This window comes from Lissotriton helveticus, chromosome 12, assembly GCF_964261635.1.
Source record: "Lissotriton helveticus chromosome 12, aLisHel1.1, whole genome shotgun sequence".
NCBI classification, from domain to species: domain Eukaryota; kingdom Metazoa; phylum Chordata; class Amphibia; order Caudata; family Salamandridae; genus Lissotriton; species Lissotriton helveticus.
Window position 1 is genome coordinate 679643755 of NC_136073.1, and position 17211 is coordinate 679660965.

General features: G+C 49.0%; 1 protein-coding gene across 1 annotated transcript in view; it reads left to right on the forward strand.

The window, feature by feature from the left end:
• Window positions 1–17211, forward strand: part of GLG1 (golgi glycoprotein 1) — a 694561-nt gene that overhangs the window by 569830 nt on the left and 107520 nt on the right. Inside the window, exon 20 of the mRNA XM_078669216.1 lies at window positions 9388–9511. Coding sequence (XP_078525342.1) covers window positions 9388–9511 — 124 coding nt within the window. The remainder of the gene's footprint in view (window positions 1–9387; window positions 9512–17211) is intronic.

Sequence of the window (17211 nt, forward strand, 5' to 3'; positions counted from 1 at the left end):
TGCCTGATCTTTGCAAGCTGGCATCCCCACAGGGATTCGCAGGGGAAGGCGTTTTCGATAAACTGGTCTCAAATATATGCCTACGCCTTCCCTCCGATACCGTTGGTTCCGAGAGTTTCTCCGGAAGATGAAGAAAGAGCCGTGTCGTTTGATTCTCATCGCCCACAGGTGGCCTCGCCGATACTGGTTCTCCTCTCAGTGTACGATCCAATACAGTTTCGACCAATACCAAATCTCCTCTCCATTCAGAATGGTCAAATTTGCCATCCGATCCGGCTTCACTAAAATTAGCAGCTTGGCGCCTGAGCACCTTGAATTAGCTCATCTGACTATCTCGGCAGATTGCACGGAGGTACTGGCCTACGTGAGAGCACCTACTAAAATAAAGTCATACAGTCTTAAAAAATAAAAATTAAAAAAAATCTGCATTTGGTGTTAATCTGCTGGGGTTCACCCATGTCATGCAACGCCGGACCAGATATTACCTTTTTTCTTGCACCTGGCAAGATCAGGCTTATCTCATACAACGTTGAAGGTATTTTTGGCAGCCATTTCAAGGTAACGTCCGGATGGGTCCATCTCTTTATTCTTCAAGAATACAACAATTCTTTTAGGGACTACTCAGAATTTTCCTCCTGTACGTCGTCCGCCTCCATCATGGCATTTTAATGTAGTATTAGCGCAGCTCATGCGCCACCCTTTTGAGCCAATTGTCTGGATGTATTTCAAATTCCTAACATGCAACTTTTTTCTCTTTGCTACCGTTAACTTCATCTAGAAGAGTCTGTGATGTTCAAGCTCTCACTGTCAATTCACCTTTCTTACAATTCACGTCCAATTCTGTGGTGCTACGTACAAACCCAAAGTTTATGCCTAAGGTGCCTTCGGATTTTCACCTGAATGAACCAGTTATCTTAAAGAAGTTTTTTCCTAATCCGCAATCCCTTGCGGAGAGGGCATTACATACCTTGGACATCAGAAGATGTTTTAAATTCTATTTGCAAAGGACCTCTGTCCGATCAACTGTTTATTGCCTATGGAAATATACGGCAAGTACAAGCTGTGTCTAAACACACCATAGCTAGATGGATTTATGCAGCTGCTGACATTTGCCATCTTCATAGCTTATGGACGTTTCCACTAAGGGCGTCCAGTTCCCAAACCCACAATTGCTCGTGGGGTTTCCTCGGCCATTGCTTTCTGCCATCTCAGGCAGGCAAGCCTCTACAGTCTTCAGTGAGGACCCATTCTACCAGGGCGATGTCGTCTTCAACTGCCCTGTTTGCCGCTGCATCAGATCTGCAGAGCAGCCATGTGGTCAAGCAGGTACACGTTTACGAAACACTACTGCCTGGGTGCCATTAACAAAGCAGACACTGCAGTGGGACAGGCTATGCTTCGCTATTTTTTTTTGGGGGGGGGGTCGTTTTTTTTCTTTTCAATAAGGGGAGCCTCTGTCTTCCCTCCTCCATTATGGTTTACCTTATTACTGTATGTCTTGCATGACTATAGACCTATTTGGTCTTATAAGTGTATGCATGTGTATCATGCTGGGAAGTTTTCTTCGGACATTACTGCTTTCTATTCTATATTCAAGCATGTGAATCTATGAAAGACACCCTAATACTGGAGAAGAACAATTGTTACTTACCTGTAAACAGGTGGTTCTCCAGTATTGGTGTCTTTCATAGATTCACTTGCGACCCACCCTCCTCCCCTCAGAGGCTCTCTTCTCCTCATAGACTCTGTGGTCACTCTTGTGCTACGAAAATCTGAGGTGCTGATCTCTGAGGAGAAGGTTCTAGAGGGTTGCTGGCGCCTGATTGGCTGTGGTTTGGACGAACATAATGACAATGATAGACTGCAAATGGTTTTTTCCTTTTCCATGCATTCCTATGTAGAAATATGTGTAGGCTTGTTATGCCTTTTTTCTATTACATATTTCAGGTTTTATGTTACATATATATATATAGTATATTATTGCTATTTTATTTACCGTGGGACTCCCACTCCGACGACGGGGGATATTCAAGCTTGTGAATCTATGAAAGACACCAATACTGGAGAACCACCTGTTTACAGGTAAGTAACAATTGTTCTTCCGTGTCATTTAGAAATGCCCTCTACTGACCTCCTTCCTCCCAAATCGTGCACTTGTGTACTAAACCGTCATTTATTTAAAAGTATTCCAGGATATATCTGCGCAGCAGGACATCTTTCAGGGTGTCTAGGAACATGCGCCAGTGTGGGCACCGGTCAAGGCCTCCTGGGATGTCAAGCAGTAGCAGCACCAACGTGTGATTAGAGAGGGTGTGTGCCAAGTGGTGCACCATGGTGGTCCATATGCTTACATCAGTAGATAAGCCAGAAATCAAGTCTGGGCCACATCATATGCATTCAGGAAATAAATGTGCCTTCATAGGTTTCTCAATGTTTTGTACGCCATACATCGATTAATGTGTGATATTGTATAATTGGTTTGTAGATTGAGGGCGCAACCATCATAGATTTCCTATATTGTAATTTCTCTGTTTATATCTAAGATAAAGTTGAAGCATCTTACCCAAGTTAGCGATCTGGGAAATGTGCCAAGCACTGCAGCCCAAACAGTTTGGAGAAATTGGGGATCATCAATGTTTTGGCCATATACATTGACTATAGTATTCTGGTGCTCTTCCAAGACTCCCTGAACAATGATAAATCAACCATGTGAATTTAACACTGCATATTTGCTGAAATTTTCCCCGTCTTACCAGAGCTGCCACTCCACTGGAGTAAGTCAGTGTGTGAGGAAAAATTAATGATACACCCATTTTGCTTTGAGTTGTTACAGATTGGGGTATGAGATTGGTTTCTTGAAGTAGCGCCACCACCACATTCTTATCCAGTATTAGCAGTATCTTTCATAGATTCACATGCCTGAATCATTCCCCGTCGTCGGGGTGGGAGTCCCCGGTATATAAAAAGAGTAATGTCCTATAGACATATACATAGTAATAGGCCAGAGGCCTCTCATTAGTTACATATCCATGTCCTTTTGTAAAAAGGACCAAACTGTAGCTAAGAGACAATCAGCTATCACCACCCTCTAGAACCTTCCTGGAAGGAGCCCTAGTCCCTCAGATTTTCTACCGCCCGTCATGCTAAGGGAGTCTCCACTGAGCTCTGCTCAGCTTTCCTGTATTTCTGGATTTTTCCACAAATTTTCTCAATTTTTTCTCTGTGAGGGGTTTTTCAGTTCACCATGGCTGATACTCCAAAGAAGGGGCTTTTTAGACATTGTGCCTCTTGTGGCAAAAAGAGGCTTCACGTAGATGACAGGCATGAGGACTGCCTTTATTGTCTCTACCCAGACCACTCCGCTAAGGATTGTAAAGTCTGCCGCACTTTTTCTGCTAAAACTCTCAAAGACAGAGAGGGACGCCTGTTGATATGGCGTCAGAGACTGAAAGTTAAGGATCAAGCAGTCTCTTCAGGTGAGAGTGAGTGTTCCATCAGGAGTGCACATTCCTCTCCTAAAAGGCCTAGAATGACATCCCCAGGACCATCTTTGGAGCCACCTCAGAAGAAGACGCCCAAGTCTTCAGAGGTTCATTCAAAGGCAGTGAAGGTTTCTCTTCAGGATTCTACTCCTACCTTCAAGAGACCTTTCACAACGTCTTCAGCTCTTCCTGTGACAACGTCGACAGCAACTATCTCCACGTCGATGGCGTCATCCTTGTCATCCACGTCGACATCCACTACATCCTCGTCGTCGAAGGGTAGGTCTGTTTCTTCTATCATTATGATCAAGAAATCGTCGACGACGCCACCGTCGACGAGCTCTTCAACGTCGACGAAGTCAAAATCGTCAAAGGCTCCATCGACGTCGACACCATCGACGTCGACGAAGCCGTCGACGAAGAAATCACCGTCTACGACGCAACTGTCGACATCGTCATCGACGACATCGTCGACGGCATCTGGATTGACTGTCGACGTTCCTCCGTCGACGACCACCCCGTCAACAAGCTCAACGACGATAGATTCTCCGACCTTGAAGTATACATACACGCACTTTAAGGTTACTAAGCGTACTCTGACGCCGGAGTTGACCTCTCCGAGCAGAGTCCAGGCACTACCACCTGCTCATCTGCTGGACACTGAAGACTCTGATGAGGGCTCTATGTTCCAAGCAGCAACAGTCCATCACAACTGCACGTAAAATATCATGAAAGTTCAGAGTGTGAAGACCAGCAACAGGACGAAGTGGAATGCCAGGAGGAATACCAGCCTCCTCCTCCACGACCTATGGTGTGTCTTCCCGCTTCCATAGTGACAGATCTGCAATTCTTGATTGAGGACTACAAACAAAGGTTTCCCTCCACCTCTCCTCCACTGCCAGTAGTGTCACCGCCACCTAGACCTCGGCCTCCACCTCTAGTGCTTCTGCCAGATCCTGCTCCTTCGCGTCCTCCACCATCCTCTGATGATGAGGAAGAAGAAGAGGAAGGGGAACTCCAGGACTCACATGACGAATGGGATGACTACGTCATTCCACATCCAGCATCCCCTGTACCAACACAAGCTGACTCGCCCCCGGAAGACATTGGAGGATTCCATAATATCTTGGAAAGGGCGGTGTTGCGTTTTAAAATTCAAATGACTACAGAACAACAAAACTGCTTCCTTTACGATTTTAAGGAACCATTTAAAAAGACTGTACGGTCCATTCCTATAATTGAATACATTTGGGACCAAGGGGTTAAAATCATGCAAAACCCTTCATCTTTGCCCCCAGTTCTGCCCAGACTGGACAAAAAATATAGGGCTCCAAATACGGCTCCAGCTTGCCTTACTGGCCATCCCAAGCCGGACTCGGTCATTACTCAGGCAGCGCAGCGCAAATCTAAAAATCCATCTGCTGCGCTGACTGCGCCTCCAGATAAAGGACGAAAACTTGACAACATCGGAAAGCGGTTTTCTTTTATGTCAGCAGTAACAGTGCGTGCTTCAAACTCTATGGCACTGATAGGACGCTACAACCGTCAAATGTGGGCTCATATCGCCGCATATTTGGGATCACTGTCGAAGGAAGAAGCAAAAAAGATTCTCTTGGAAGGAGAACGTTCAGCCTCTGAGATGATTGATATTGCGATGGATATCGCATCCACGGGGTTCCGCCAGCTAGTGGGAGCTGCGGTCCTTAGGCGACAAGGTTGGCTCAAAGCAACGTCTTTCCGTCCTGAAGTGCAGACTAAAGTGCTAGACATGCCGTATGATGGCCAACTTCTGTTTGGACCACACATTGATAAAATGCTTCAAGATATCAAAAAAGATACTGATACAGCAAAGGCACTGGGTACCCTTCAGTATAAAAATCCTCCCTTTCAGAGCTCCAGAGGGAAAGGTCAATCAACAAGAGGTGATTTTCAAGGATACAGATCCTCGTACAGCTCAAATCGGCAGTACAAACCCCAGTATCAACAGAGACCACAACAACAGTCGTCCTACAATAAGTCTTCCTTTCGTGGTCGAGGAGGAAAGAAGGACACAGCCAGAAGACAATGACTTCTCTCTGACACAGGTCTCCGCTTCTTCTCCGGCTTGCAAAGTTGGAGGAAGAATTTCATCCTTCCTACAAAATTGGAGACAGATTACAACGGATCGGTGGGTCCTCCAACTTGTTCAATTCGGACATTCTCTGGAGTTCGTGGAAACTCCGCCTCAAAATCCTCCACACCCAATGCTACACAAGAATCTACACCTGCTGCAATTAGAGCTCTCACTAATGCTCCAGAAACGAGCGATAGAAAGAGTCCCCCGTGGTCAGAAGGGCAAGGGGTTCTACTCCCGATTCTTCTTAATTCGAAAGGAGAAAAAATGGAGACCTATATTGGACTTAAGAGATCTCAACAAATACCTCAAAAAACAGTCATTCCGTATGGTGTCCATCCAGGAGGTACTGCAACTCCTCAATGCGAACGACTTCATGGTGTCTTTAGACCTTAAAGACGCTTACTTTCATATACCGATCCACAGGAACCACAAGCAATACCTCCGGTTCGCTGTGGCTGGCAAACACTACTAGTTTCGGGTATTGCCCTTCGGCCTGAAGTCTGCACCACGCATCTTTACAAAATGCCTGTCTCCAGTAGCAGCGTACCTCCGGCAACAACATCACCAAGTCTTCCCGTACTTGGACGACTGGCTCGTCAAGGCACCTACTTTCGCAGGCGTGACCAAGTCCTCCAACGCCTGTCTTCAACTTTTCAACGACTTGGGCCTTACTCTCAATCAAGAGAAATCCGTCCTTCAGCCTTCCCGGCGTCTCACTTTCCTAGGCGCTGTCCTACATACAGCTCAGAAGAAGGCATTCCCTTCACAGGAACGTCAATCCAAGCTGATGTCTTTGGCCGCCCGGATACAAGCCACAAAGACCATCATTGTGTGCCTGTACAAGTCCCTGCTAGGGATGATGTCCTCGAACATCCTGTCAGTTCCACACTGCCGCCTTCATATGCGTCCGCTTCAGGAGGCGCTATCCGCTCAATGGATCCAATGTACAGGATCATTCGACGATGTAATCCGAGTGACTCCTCCCATGGTCCAAGCTCTACACTGGTGGATTTGCCCACAATCTTATGCAGGGTCTACCTTTCCTACTTCCAGTTACGCCACATGTGATAACCACAGATACGTCCTTAGAAGGATGGGGTGCGTTCCTTCAGGAACTCCAGATCAACGGGCAGTGGTCCCCTGCAGAGAGACAACTGCACATAAACCTTCTCGAGTTAAGAGCATTTTACCTGGCGCTTCGAGCTTTCCTGCCATGGATCAAAGATTCGCCAGTGCTTGTGAGAACAGACAACACCACCACAATGCACTATATAAACAAGCAAGGGGGGGGGGGGGGGGGGGATCGCTCTATGACGTAGTCTCAAGAATCTCAGAAGATTTGGAACTGGCTACTTCTAAACATTATTTCCCTTCGGGCAGAATACGTCCCAGGAACGGACAATGTTCTGGCAGACACTGAGCAGACAACGCTCTGTATGCCACGAGTGGGAGTTAGACCAACAACTTCTCAACTCCATATTCTCCCGATGGGGCAGGCCTCATCTGGACCTGTTCGCGACCAAACACAACGCAAAATGCCAACATTACGCAAGCTGGCATCCCCAGAGAGGATCTCTAGGGAATGCATTTTCGATCACATGGTGCAACGTATTTGCATACGCATTTCCTCCATTTCCCCTGATTCCCAGGGTCCTCCGGAAGCTGAAGGTGGAGCATTGCACCCTGATCTTGATAGCCCCAGCGTGGCCACGCCAACACTGGTTTACAGAGCTTCATCTCCTATCGCTGCAACCCCGATCCCATTCAAACCGTGCCCAACTCTCCTCACGATGAACCACAGGCAAGTCCAGTATCCGGATCTAACATCTCTCAAATTATCAGCTTGGCTCCTGAGTTCAGAGAATTCCAAAACTTAGACATTCCTCAGGAATGCAGAGTGGTCTTAGCCCAGGCTCGGGCCGACAGTACCAACAAGACGTATTCCCTGAAATGGAAAAGGTTCTGTATATGGTGTAAAGCAAACAACATACACCCTTCTTCATCACCTGCACAAATTCTGCCTTACCTTCTTCATTTGGCAAACTCAGGGCTGGCCCATGCTTCAATAAAAGTTCACCTGGCGGCCATATCTCGTTTCAGACGTTCCTCGCCTGGTGCTTCCCTCTGGTCCAGCAGGCTTGTTAAACAATTTCTGAAAGGCCTGTTCAGGACGTTCCCTCCGGTGAGGACTTTACCACCCACCTGGCAGCTGAACATTGTGCTTGCTCAATTGATGAAACATCCCTTCGAGCCAATTCATAGAGCTGACATCAAATACCTTTCCTGGAAAACGGCTCTCCTACTAGCTCTTACATCGGCAAGGCGAGTGAGTGAACTCCAAGCCTTCTCCATTCAAGACCCTTTCCTACAGTTCAAACAGGACAGAGTGATTCTAAGGACTAACCCTAAGTTCATTCCTAAGGTCCCATCTAACTTCCACCTTAATGAACCTATAGTCTTGTGGACTTTCTTCCCAAATCCACTTTCCGCAGCAGAGAGGTCTCTCCACTCTCTAGACCTCAAACGTTGTCTGAAGTTCTACATCCACAGAACAGAACAATTTAGGCAATCCAACCAACTTTGTTGCCTTTAGCAGACCTAGAAAAGGTCTTCCATTGACTAAGCAGAGCATTTCACATTGGATCTCTGCAGCTATTGCTTTCTGCCATCAACAAGAGCGATCTCCACCTCAATGGCGCTCTTTGCGGGAGTACCCGTCATTGACATATGCAGAGCGGCGACATGGAAGATGCCGCATACGTTCACCAGGCACTACTGCTTAGATACTGAACTTATGAAAGATGCAGCAGTAGGACAAGCTGTGCTCCGTCATCTATTTCACTAGAGGTGAGCCTTCTCTCTTTCATCCCTCCTTCCTACTGTCTAATTGCACATTTCTCTTTTATATGGTATTTTGGTACTTTTTATATTTCACAATTGATATGTTATTATCGAGTGATTTTCCATGTTGTACCATTCGAAATGTGCTAGTGATTGCTTGCTACTCTGATTCAGGCATGTGAATCTATAAAAGATACCCCTAATACTGGATAAGAAATGCGTTACCTGTAACTGCAGTTATCCAGTATTGGTATCTTTCATAGATTCACATGCAGCCCACCCACCTCCCCTGGAAGGGCTCACCTTGGTTCTCTCAGTAGGTACTACTTAGCACTGTGCTTACGAAAATCTGAGGGACTAGGTCTCCTTCCAGGAAGGTTCTAGAGGGTGGTGATAGCTGATTGGCTCTTAGCCAAAGTTTGGTCCTTTTTACAAAAGGCCATGGATATGTTACTAATGAGGCCTCTGGCCTATTACTATGTATATGTCTATATGACATTACTCTTTTTAAATACCGGGGACTCCCACCCCGACGACGGGGAATGATTCAGGCATGTGAATCTATGAAAGATACCAACACTGGATAACTGCAGTTACAGGTAAGTAACGCAGTTCTTCTGTCTGAAGTATGCCCAAACGTGTCGTTTTGCAATGGTTGTTAAGCCCTCTGATATTACACATGAGTCATTCCAGTTTGCCCATTAGCCTAGATGGGGTGGATGGTGTGGGAGTATGTATGTTAAGAATATGTGGTTAAAGTATCCACCAGAAAGAGATTTTCCAAAGGTAAGTAGTATTTATTTTTACATCTGTATAGCTAGGTTACAGGGGGTCGGAAGGAGGGATATTCCCGGGCCACTTAACAATTTATTTGATATTTGGAAGTGGGGGCTTAATTCTGACCTGCTATGTTTTAATTATTTTCTGATGTCTTCCTCATTCCTTCAGCGTTTCTGCCCTGATTCAGATCCTAAGAACATATTGCTTTGTCTAAAGCAGAATAAGAACAGTGAAACAATGGACCCCAAGTGTAAGCAAATGATTACAAAACGCCAGATCACCCAGAATGCAGGTATGTGCTTCCTTTGTACCTTCATGTATTGCTATCAGAAGAGGCAAAGGTGGCAAATCGCTTCAGTCTTACATTGTTGAATTTTGACCTGGATGATGTGAATGTAGCCAACCACATTTGACTTGCATTACTAACATTGAAAGCAAAATTGATGCAGTTGTTTTTGAACACTACAAATTGTGTGTATTGGTATCTGATGGCTACTTCTAACCACACAGATTCCTCACCTTTAGAGTATCCTTAGGCACCAGACTAGATCTGAAGATTTTTCTTAGGAGTGTTCGTCTCACTGGTAGGTGGTGTTATGCAGATAGGCAGTGTGTCCATACCGCACCAGAAGTGACGAAGCAGAGACTAATTTAAGTGCCATCCCTAAGCGTTGACTTGGTTCCTTGTTTTTTCAATGCCTTCTGATACACGGCTGGAGCTTCACTCCCGGTTTTGTTGGTCTTGCAAAGATTTTGAAATTCTCAAACCGTGTGCTAGGAAGCAATATTCCCACTGAAAAAGAGAGACTTCAAGTAGTGCTGAGACTGCAAGGAGGAGATGTTTGCACAGATCTACCTAGGCTGTGGTCACAACTCCCTGCAACAAGTGTGCCTTCTTGCACTCAACAGTGATCTGACACCAGGAGGTGAAACTCGGTCACCGAACAAGAGGTTGTTGAAGAATAGGTCCCCTCCAGGACGCAGCTCCAATCTCAACCTGTCACAAGGTCATTCTCCCGAGAGGTCTACTTTCCACTTGAAATGTTCTTGTAAGTCAAAATCAAAGTCCAAACATAAGAGACAAAACAGAACTCTACCCCATCCTGCCACTCAAAACCCCATTAAGGAGTGAGGCAGTCTCGATAAAAATCACTCCTTTGAGGTCCATATTATCCAAGCTGATTCTGCAAGTGATCTTGGCGTGACCAGAATTTTCTATCTGCTTACTGCTAAATGCGGACATTCCACAGGCAGTAGTTGTCTGCCGCCTAATGAATGTCAAACCCCTGACTTAGTTGGGTTTCATGATAAACGAGTCAAATTCCACCTCAATCCCCCAAAAATGCTTCTATTTTTAGGGGCAGTTATAGAAACGGCAGTGTTAAAGGTCTTTCCCTCCACCACAGCAAGTCCAGGACATAAACAATATGATCCCGATGTTTCAGGAACAGTCCTGGATGGTGAGGACGGATCTGAGGCTTCTTGGTATCCTAGCCTTGGTTATCCACCTCATCCTCGATACCAGGTGACACACAAGAGCACTGTAGTGATTCTTGAGATTCCATTGGACTCTGCATCATGGCTGCCTTTAACTGCTTTCACATTCCAAAGGAGATGGCACAGGATCTGCAGTTTGGCTCCTGTACGCATTCTCATTGGTACCTTCCCTACCCTGGGCTCCGAAAATCAGGGCTGAATGTGCTGAAGTCAATCTAATTGCCCTCGATTGGGCAAGGAATGTGGTACTCCGACCACGTGAGCATTTGTCCTCCGATCAGGCTACTGCTTCAGGGGCTCTTTCTGTCTCTGTGACAGGGCAGTGTCTTGCTTCGGAGTCTCTATTACCTACCCCTTCATTCATCAAGGTTGAATGGCAGCATCTATAGGAACGTGCCCCTTTTGACATGGTCACTGTAAGAAGGTGAATATCTGACTATGGTTACCCCCAACTTTTTGCCTAGTGTTTTGCTGGTTTTTGACTTAGTTGGCCTGGGATCCTGCTATTCAGGACCCCAGGTTTCCTGCTCTCTGTTAAAATGGACTCCATGTACCTTAGGTACATATCTAATTGGATACTGGGTCACCTTATCAGTCCCTGTACAGTGTACCTTAGGTACCCAGGGCATAGGTGTACCCAGGGCCTACCAGGGGCTGCAGCATGTATTATGCCACCCCTGGCTGGCCATCCAAACTGACACAACTGGCTGCTAAGACAGCTGGGGCAAGGTGGTGTAATCGCCCTTTGCTATATATATAGTATACCCTTATCTAACCCCAAAATGGACACATATACTCCTATCAGTCACTCCTATGGCAGGCCTTATCAATCCTGAAGGCAGAGTGCTTGGAATTATGTGAGATGGTGCTCTGGCATGAGCTGAGCCTGTCTGCAGCTTGCGGAACCAAGTCCTAATAGCTGTTCTATGATAACGCTATACCATATACTCTTAAGTGCATTATCATCCTCACGGTTGAATGCTAACTTTGGTATAGCATCAAAACATGTCGAGTAAGGTGTCATACGAATTGGAATACTACCCCCTCGCCAATTCTGGCGACGGGGGTAGCATTCCACCCTTCTAGAGGGACACGACATGTATGTAACTGTGAACCCCGGTTAAAGTTAACTCGAGCCTTGGCATCACAAAATGGATGCTGCCACCACAGACACAAGTCTGACCTCCTGCTGCTGGGAGTCCTTCCAGCGAGGGAGGCTTGGACAAAGGGTTTCCTGCCTTGGGAGGTGCTAGCACCACCCCAGACAGGATTTTGTGTATTGGGTAGGACAGGCCTGAAAGGAATGAGACATGCCTGGGGCACACAAGGTGCCCTGTGCATACACCGGTTCAAACCAGTCGCTGGGGCATCCCTGCCCCAGCTCTGGAGCGAAACCGGACAAAGGATAGGGGGGGTAATCACCCCCCTTCCTGGTCCCACCCAGGGGATGGACCTAGTCACTAGTGCAGGCCCCTTTAGGAGAATAAAGGTAGGAGCTGGTCCCATTCCAAATTAGATTATCCTGAACAACTTTTACAAGAAGAAACTCTGGACTTCGACGTTCTGCTCCACAGAAGACTGAAGAATCTCCCTTGTGGGCAAGGAGTGTCCACCCTGCAACTGCAGGCACCATCAAGCGTCCAGCGGCTTCACTTTGTCGTCTTCCCTCGAGGATCCAGACTCAACATCATCTCCTACGCTGACGACACCCAGCTGATCCTCTCCCTGACCAACGACCCCGCCGCCGCCAGAGCCGACCTTCACGAAGGGATGAAAAACGTAGCCGAGTGGATGACGACCAGCCGCCTGAAACTGAACTCGGACAAGACGGAAGTCCTCATCCTGGGCTCCTCGCCCTCCGCCTGGGACGACTCCTGGTGGCCCCCCGCCCTGGGCACCGCACCCAAACCGACAGACCACGCACGCAACCTGGGCTTCATCCTGGACTCCTCCCTCTCCATGACCAGACAAGTCAACACCGTCTCCTCGTCGTGCTTCAACATCCTGCGCATGCTACGGAAGATCTTCCGGTGGATCCCAACCGAGACCCGGAAGACGGTCACCCAGGCCCTCGTCACCAGCCGACTGGACTACGGCAACTCCCTCTACGCCGGAACCACCGCCAAGCTACAGAAAAGACTCCAGCGGATCCAGAACACCTCGCCCAGACTCATCCTCGACATCCCACGACACAGCCACATCTCCGGACATCTAAGAAACCTGCATTGGCTCCCCGTCAACAAAAGAATCCCCTTCCGTCTCCTCACCCACGTACACAAAGCCCTACACGATCAAGGCCCGAGCTACCTCAACAACCGCATCAACTTCTACGCTCCCAAACGCCATCTCCGATCAGCCAATCACGCCCTCGCCGCCGTCCCCCGCATCCGAAGAAGGACAACAGGAGGAAGGTCCTTCTCCTACCTGGCCGCCAAGACCTGGAACTCCCTCCCGACCGACTGACCTGCGACTGACCCAAGACCACCTCTCCTTCAGGAAGAAGCTCAAGACCTGGCTGTTCGAGCAGTAGCAGCACCCCCCCCCCCCCCCCCCCCCCCAAGCGCCTTGAGACCCTCCGGGTGAGTAGTGCGCTATACAAATGTCTTGATTGATTGATTGAGAGCCCGACGAGACCCGGACTCCCAGACCTCTCCGACCTCAACTCACATCTGCAGCACAGCTGAGATCCGTGGGTGCGACGAGACACGTGGGACCGGCCATCTTGGAAGAAACTGCACTTCGCTTCCAGCACGACTCCCGAGGTAAACTCGACCAAGTGCTTTGGGGATTGAGAAGCCCCAGCCCCGAGCAGCCCCTGCACCGAAGATCAGCCCTCCAGCTTCCACGAGATCTGCGTGGTGCCCTTCTGCTTGTTTGCTGCTCGACGCGTTGTCTGGTCACTTGCCGGCTGGCTAGTGACCTCCTAGACGACGAACTTTGAAAACTACACTGCTGGTCTGGTTGCTCCAGACTGGCCCTTGCTCCCTTCCAAAACAGGAGCACCCCGGACTCTCCTAGTCCGCACCAGATGCCTTTTCCACTCACCGCGTGTGTTGCCTTGGCCAAGGCCTGTTGACGCCGAATCCGGAACAGACACAGCCGACAGCGAGAGCCTGCGTGGGACAGCTCATGCCTCCATCCTGGTCGTCGAAGACGCCTCCTGGTCCACGTGGCTGCAGAGTCAAGCGTCCACTCTTCACCTGATCGCGACGACATCTGGTTCCTTCCAGGTTCCACTCCAGTCACTGGCTAGTGACTTTGAACATTGTCCCCTCTGCTTTCAGGTCTTCAGCATCTCTGATCCACCCTTGGATCACACCGGACATCTTCCTCCTGGTCGCCTGCAGCATCTTTTCTTTCAGGCTCCATAGACTTCAACGCAGAAACCGGACACGACTTCGCACCTATGCACCCGCAGCCCGTGGGTGAGGTAACAAGAGCATTTCGGTGCTCAAGGGTAGTTTGACTCTCCTAGTGTCTAGATTCATGGTCGTTTTAGTCCTAACCAGTCAGGATTGTCCGTACTCACCTGTTTCTTGAACTGTACTGTCCATAGACGTTGTTACGCATCTCGCGTGTGAGTTCACACTCTGCACACGCGTCCCGTGGGCCTCCTATTACTTACCTAAGGTTAGGGTAGTGTAGGCCCCGCGTTCCTACAGCCTCTGGACAGCTCCATTCCTTCTATCGATTTCCTTATACCATTTACTTAGTATATGGTTTGCCGTGCCCCTAGGGCACCATTGTAATTTTGTGCAACTTATCGTATTTTTCCGAAGAGATTGTCATGTGCTTAGCCCTCTGATCTCATAAAGAGTTCAGAGGTGTTTGTTATTAATAAATATATTGTTTATTTTCATAACAACCTGTGTGGTGTCCTTTCATCTAGTATTCAAGGGGTTATATTGTGGTAAAAAAGCTGGCTTCACATGCCAAAAGAGTTTAGCCTAAGACTGCTTTGTCCATGCTACCATTAGGATAGCTGGTCTATAAGGTTGACTTTTGCAGCGTGAATCTTTCTGGATTCACTATGCTGTGCATTATTCCGCGGTCTTGTGGTTGGGTCCGGATTCGTAGTCTTTTCTTTGTTTTTTTTTTTGTTTTTTTTTTCTTAGCCCAGGTTGGCGTCGGCGTCACACCCCCTTGGGTGTATTTCCGGTGACGTCGGCATGCTTCCTGCGGAAGCTCCCACTCTTGGGCGCCATCTTCAGATTCTTTTTTTCCGCGGTCGGGTCTGGATCGTTCCCGTTTGGGCTCCAGACATTTTTGGAGAAAGAAGAAAGAAAATACAGAAAATACGAGGAAAAGTCATCTGAAGACTCCAGGGGACTTCATCAACGAAAGATCAGCAAGGATAAGGCGTTTTCCATCGAGATCTTCGACGACCGTCGACGAACACGCGACCAGAGAGGCCCTGGACGCTCGATGATGGACAACACGCCGTTCAAGTTCTGCCGTAACTGCCACCACAAGTACGCGCAGAAGGACCAGCACCCGGTATGCAACCTTTGCCTACCGGTGGACCACGAAAGCGGAGACTGCACCGCCTGTTCCGCCTTCGCCCGAAGACCCTTCGTGTGCGAGAGAGGCAGAGGGTAGCACACGCCGCCCTGCAGGGGAAGGCCCCGACTCGTCACTCTACGAGCTGGGGATGTCCTCCGAGGAAGAAGACAACGCTGCCGCCGAAGACGACAGCTACACGGTCGTAGAGACCGATTACACGAAGACTTCTGACAAGGTAGGAGACTCTTCGGCCCCCAAGAACCCGAGAGACTGAGTCTAGAAAAATCGAGGGCAAGACCCCGAAAGCGCCGACGCCAAAAAGGCAGCGTCCGCGACTACTCCCAGGCCCAGCGGATCCTCCGAGAAGGAGTCCCCGGCGCCGAGAGCTGCTGATCAGCAGAAAACATCGAAAATCGTCCCCGAAAAGGATCGATCGACGCCGAGGGAGAGAGACCCAAAACTGACGATGACGACCAGAGACCCAAAATCCGGTTCGATGTCGAAAACTTCGACTCCGAAAGGCACGGCGACGAGCCATCCGCCGAAGAGAGCGGCCGACCCATCCGACGCGGAACACGCGGCCGAGATGGAGAAGAAAAGAAGGCGCCTCGAGGCAGAAATGGAGAACATCATGCAGCGGAAGAAAGATTTCGACGCAAAGATGAAAGCCTTCACGATCCCTCACAAGACCAAACCACCGGTGGTGGAGGCGGTCGAGGAGGAAGAGGAGATCGCCGAAGTCACCGAGGAACAAGACCAGGACGTCGAGGTGATCGACGACCAGGAGGAGTACTAGAATCCCTACGATAGTTACAACTATGGGGAGGAAGAGGATGGCAGGACAGACACAGAGTCGGCACCCTCTGACCTTCAGGAGGTAGATTACATCGATGTCGACACCGACAGCCCGGAGGAGGTGGTCGACACTTACCCCTCGAGGCCCTCGCCGCCGGACGACATCGGGGCCTACAACTCGGTGATACAATCTGCCGCAGCAGCTTTCAAGCTCAAGCTCGACGAAGAGAAGCAGAAAGCAGACTTCCTTCTAGAAACATTGCTCCCAACACAAACGAGGAGCCAGTTCCTTCCAATGCTCGAGAGCGTCTTGGCTCAGGGGAAGGAAGCTTTCAGGGAGCCCGCAACATGCAAGGCAGTAACTCCCAGAACTGAGAAGAAGTACAAACATTCCACAAAGGACCCGGCCTACATTCAGGGCACGGTCTCCGCAGACTCCATTATCACGGCCACAGCAAGGAGGAGGGCTAACGTACCCACTACCTCGGGCCCACCACCGGATAAGGAGAGCAAAAGGATGGATCTGGTGGGCAGAAGGATCGAACGGAATGCCGCGACCCACTGGCGCATTGATAATTCCAACGCCCTGATAAACAGGCACATGTACCAAATCATGGAGGGACTAGGGCAGTTGGTGAAGGACTTGCCCCATGATGCCAGGCAGAAAGCCGAAAAGCTGGTTGAAGAGGGAAAGAATGCGGCAAATTCTTGCCTTAAGACGGCCCTGGATGGGGCAGACACCGCCAGCAGGCTCATGATGATGGGCGTCACGGAAAGGAGGCACGCCTGGCTCAGGATATCCGGTTTCAAACCGGAGGTGCAACACAGCATCCTGAACACACCGTTCAACGGCAGCACGCTTTTCGGACCAACAGTTGATGAAACACTCAGCCAACTGAAGAAAGATAACGAAACAGCAAGATCCATGGGAGCATTGCAGTTCAGAGGGAACAAGAGGGGCACCCCGTCACGGAGGCCCGGCGGGAGAGGCGGAAACCAGCCAGGTACATCACACCAGGCTTTCCAGCAAACGCACCAGGCAGACTCGCAGACTCAGCAGGGTCATCAGAAGCAGTCCTGGCAGTACCAACAAAGAGGCCAGTCCTTTCGAGGGAGAAATGGACGGGGACAAAATAGAAGAGGGGGGCAGCAGCCCACCTCCAAGTGACTTCAAAAAACTCTGTGTGCCCGCCCACA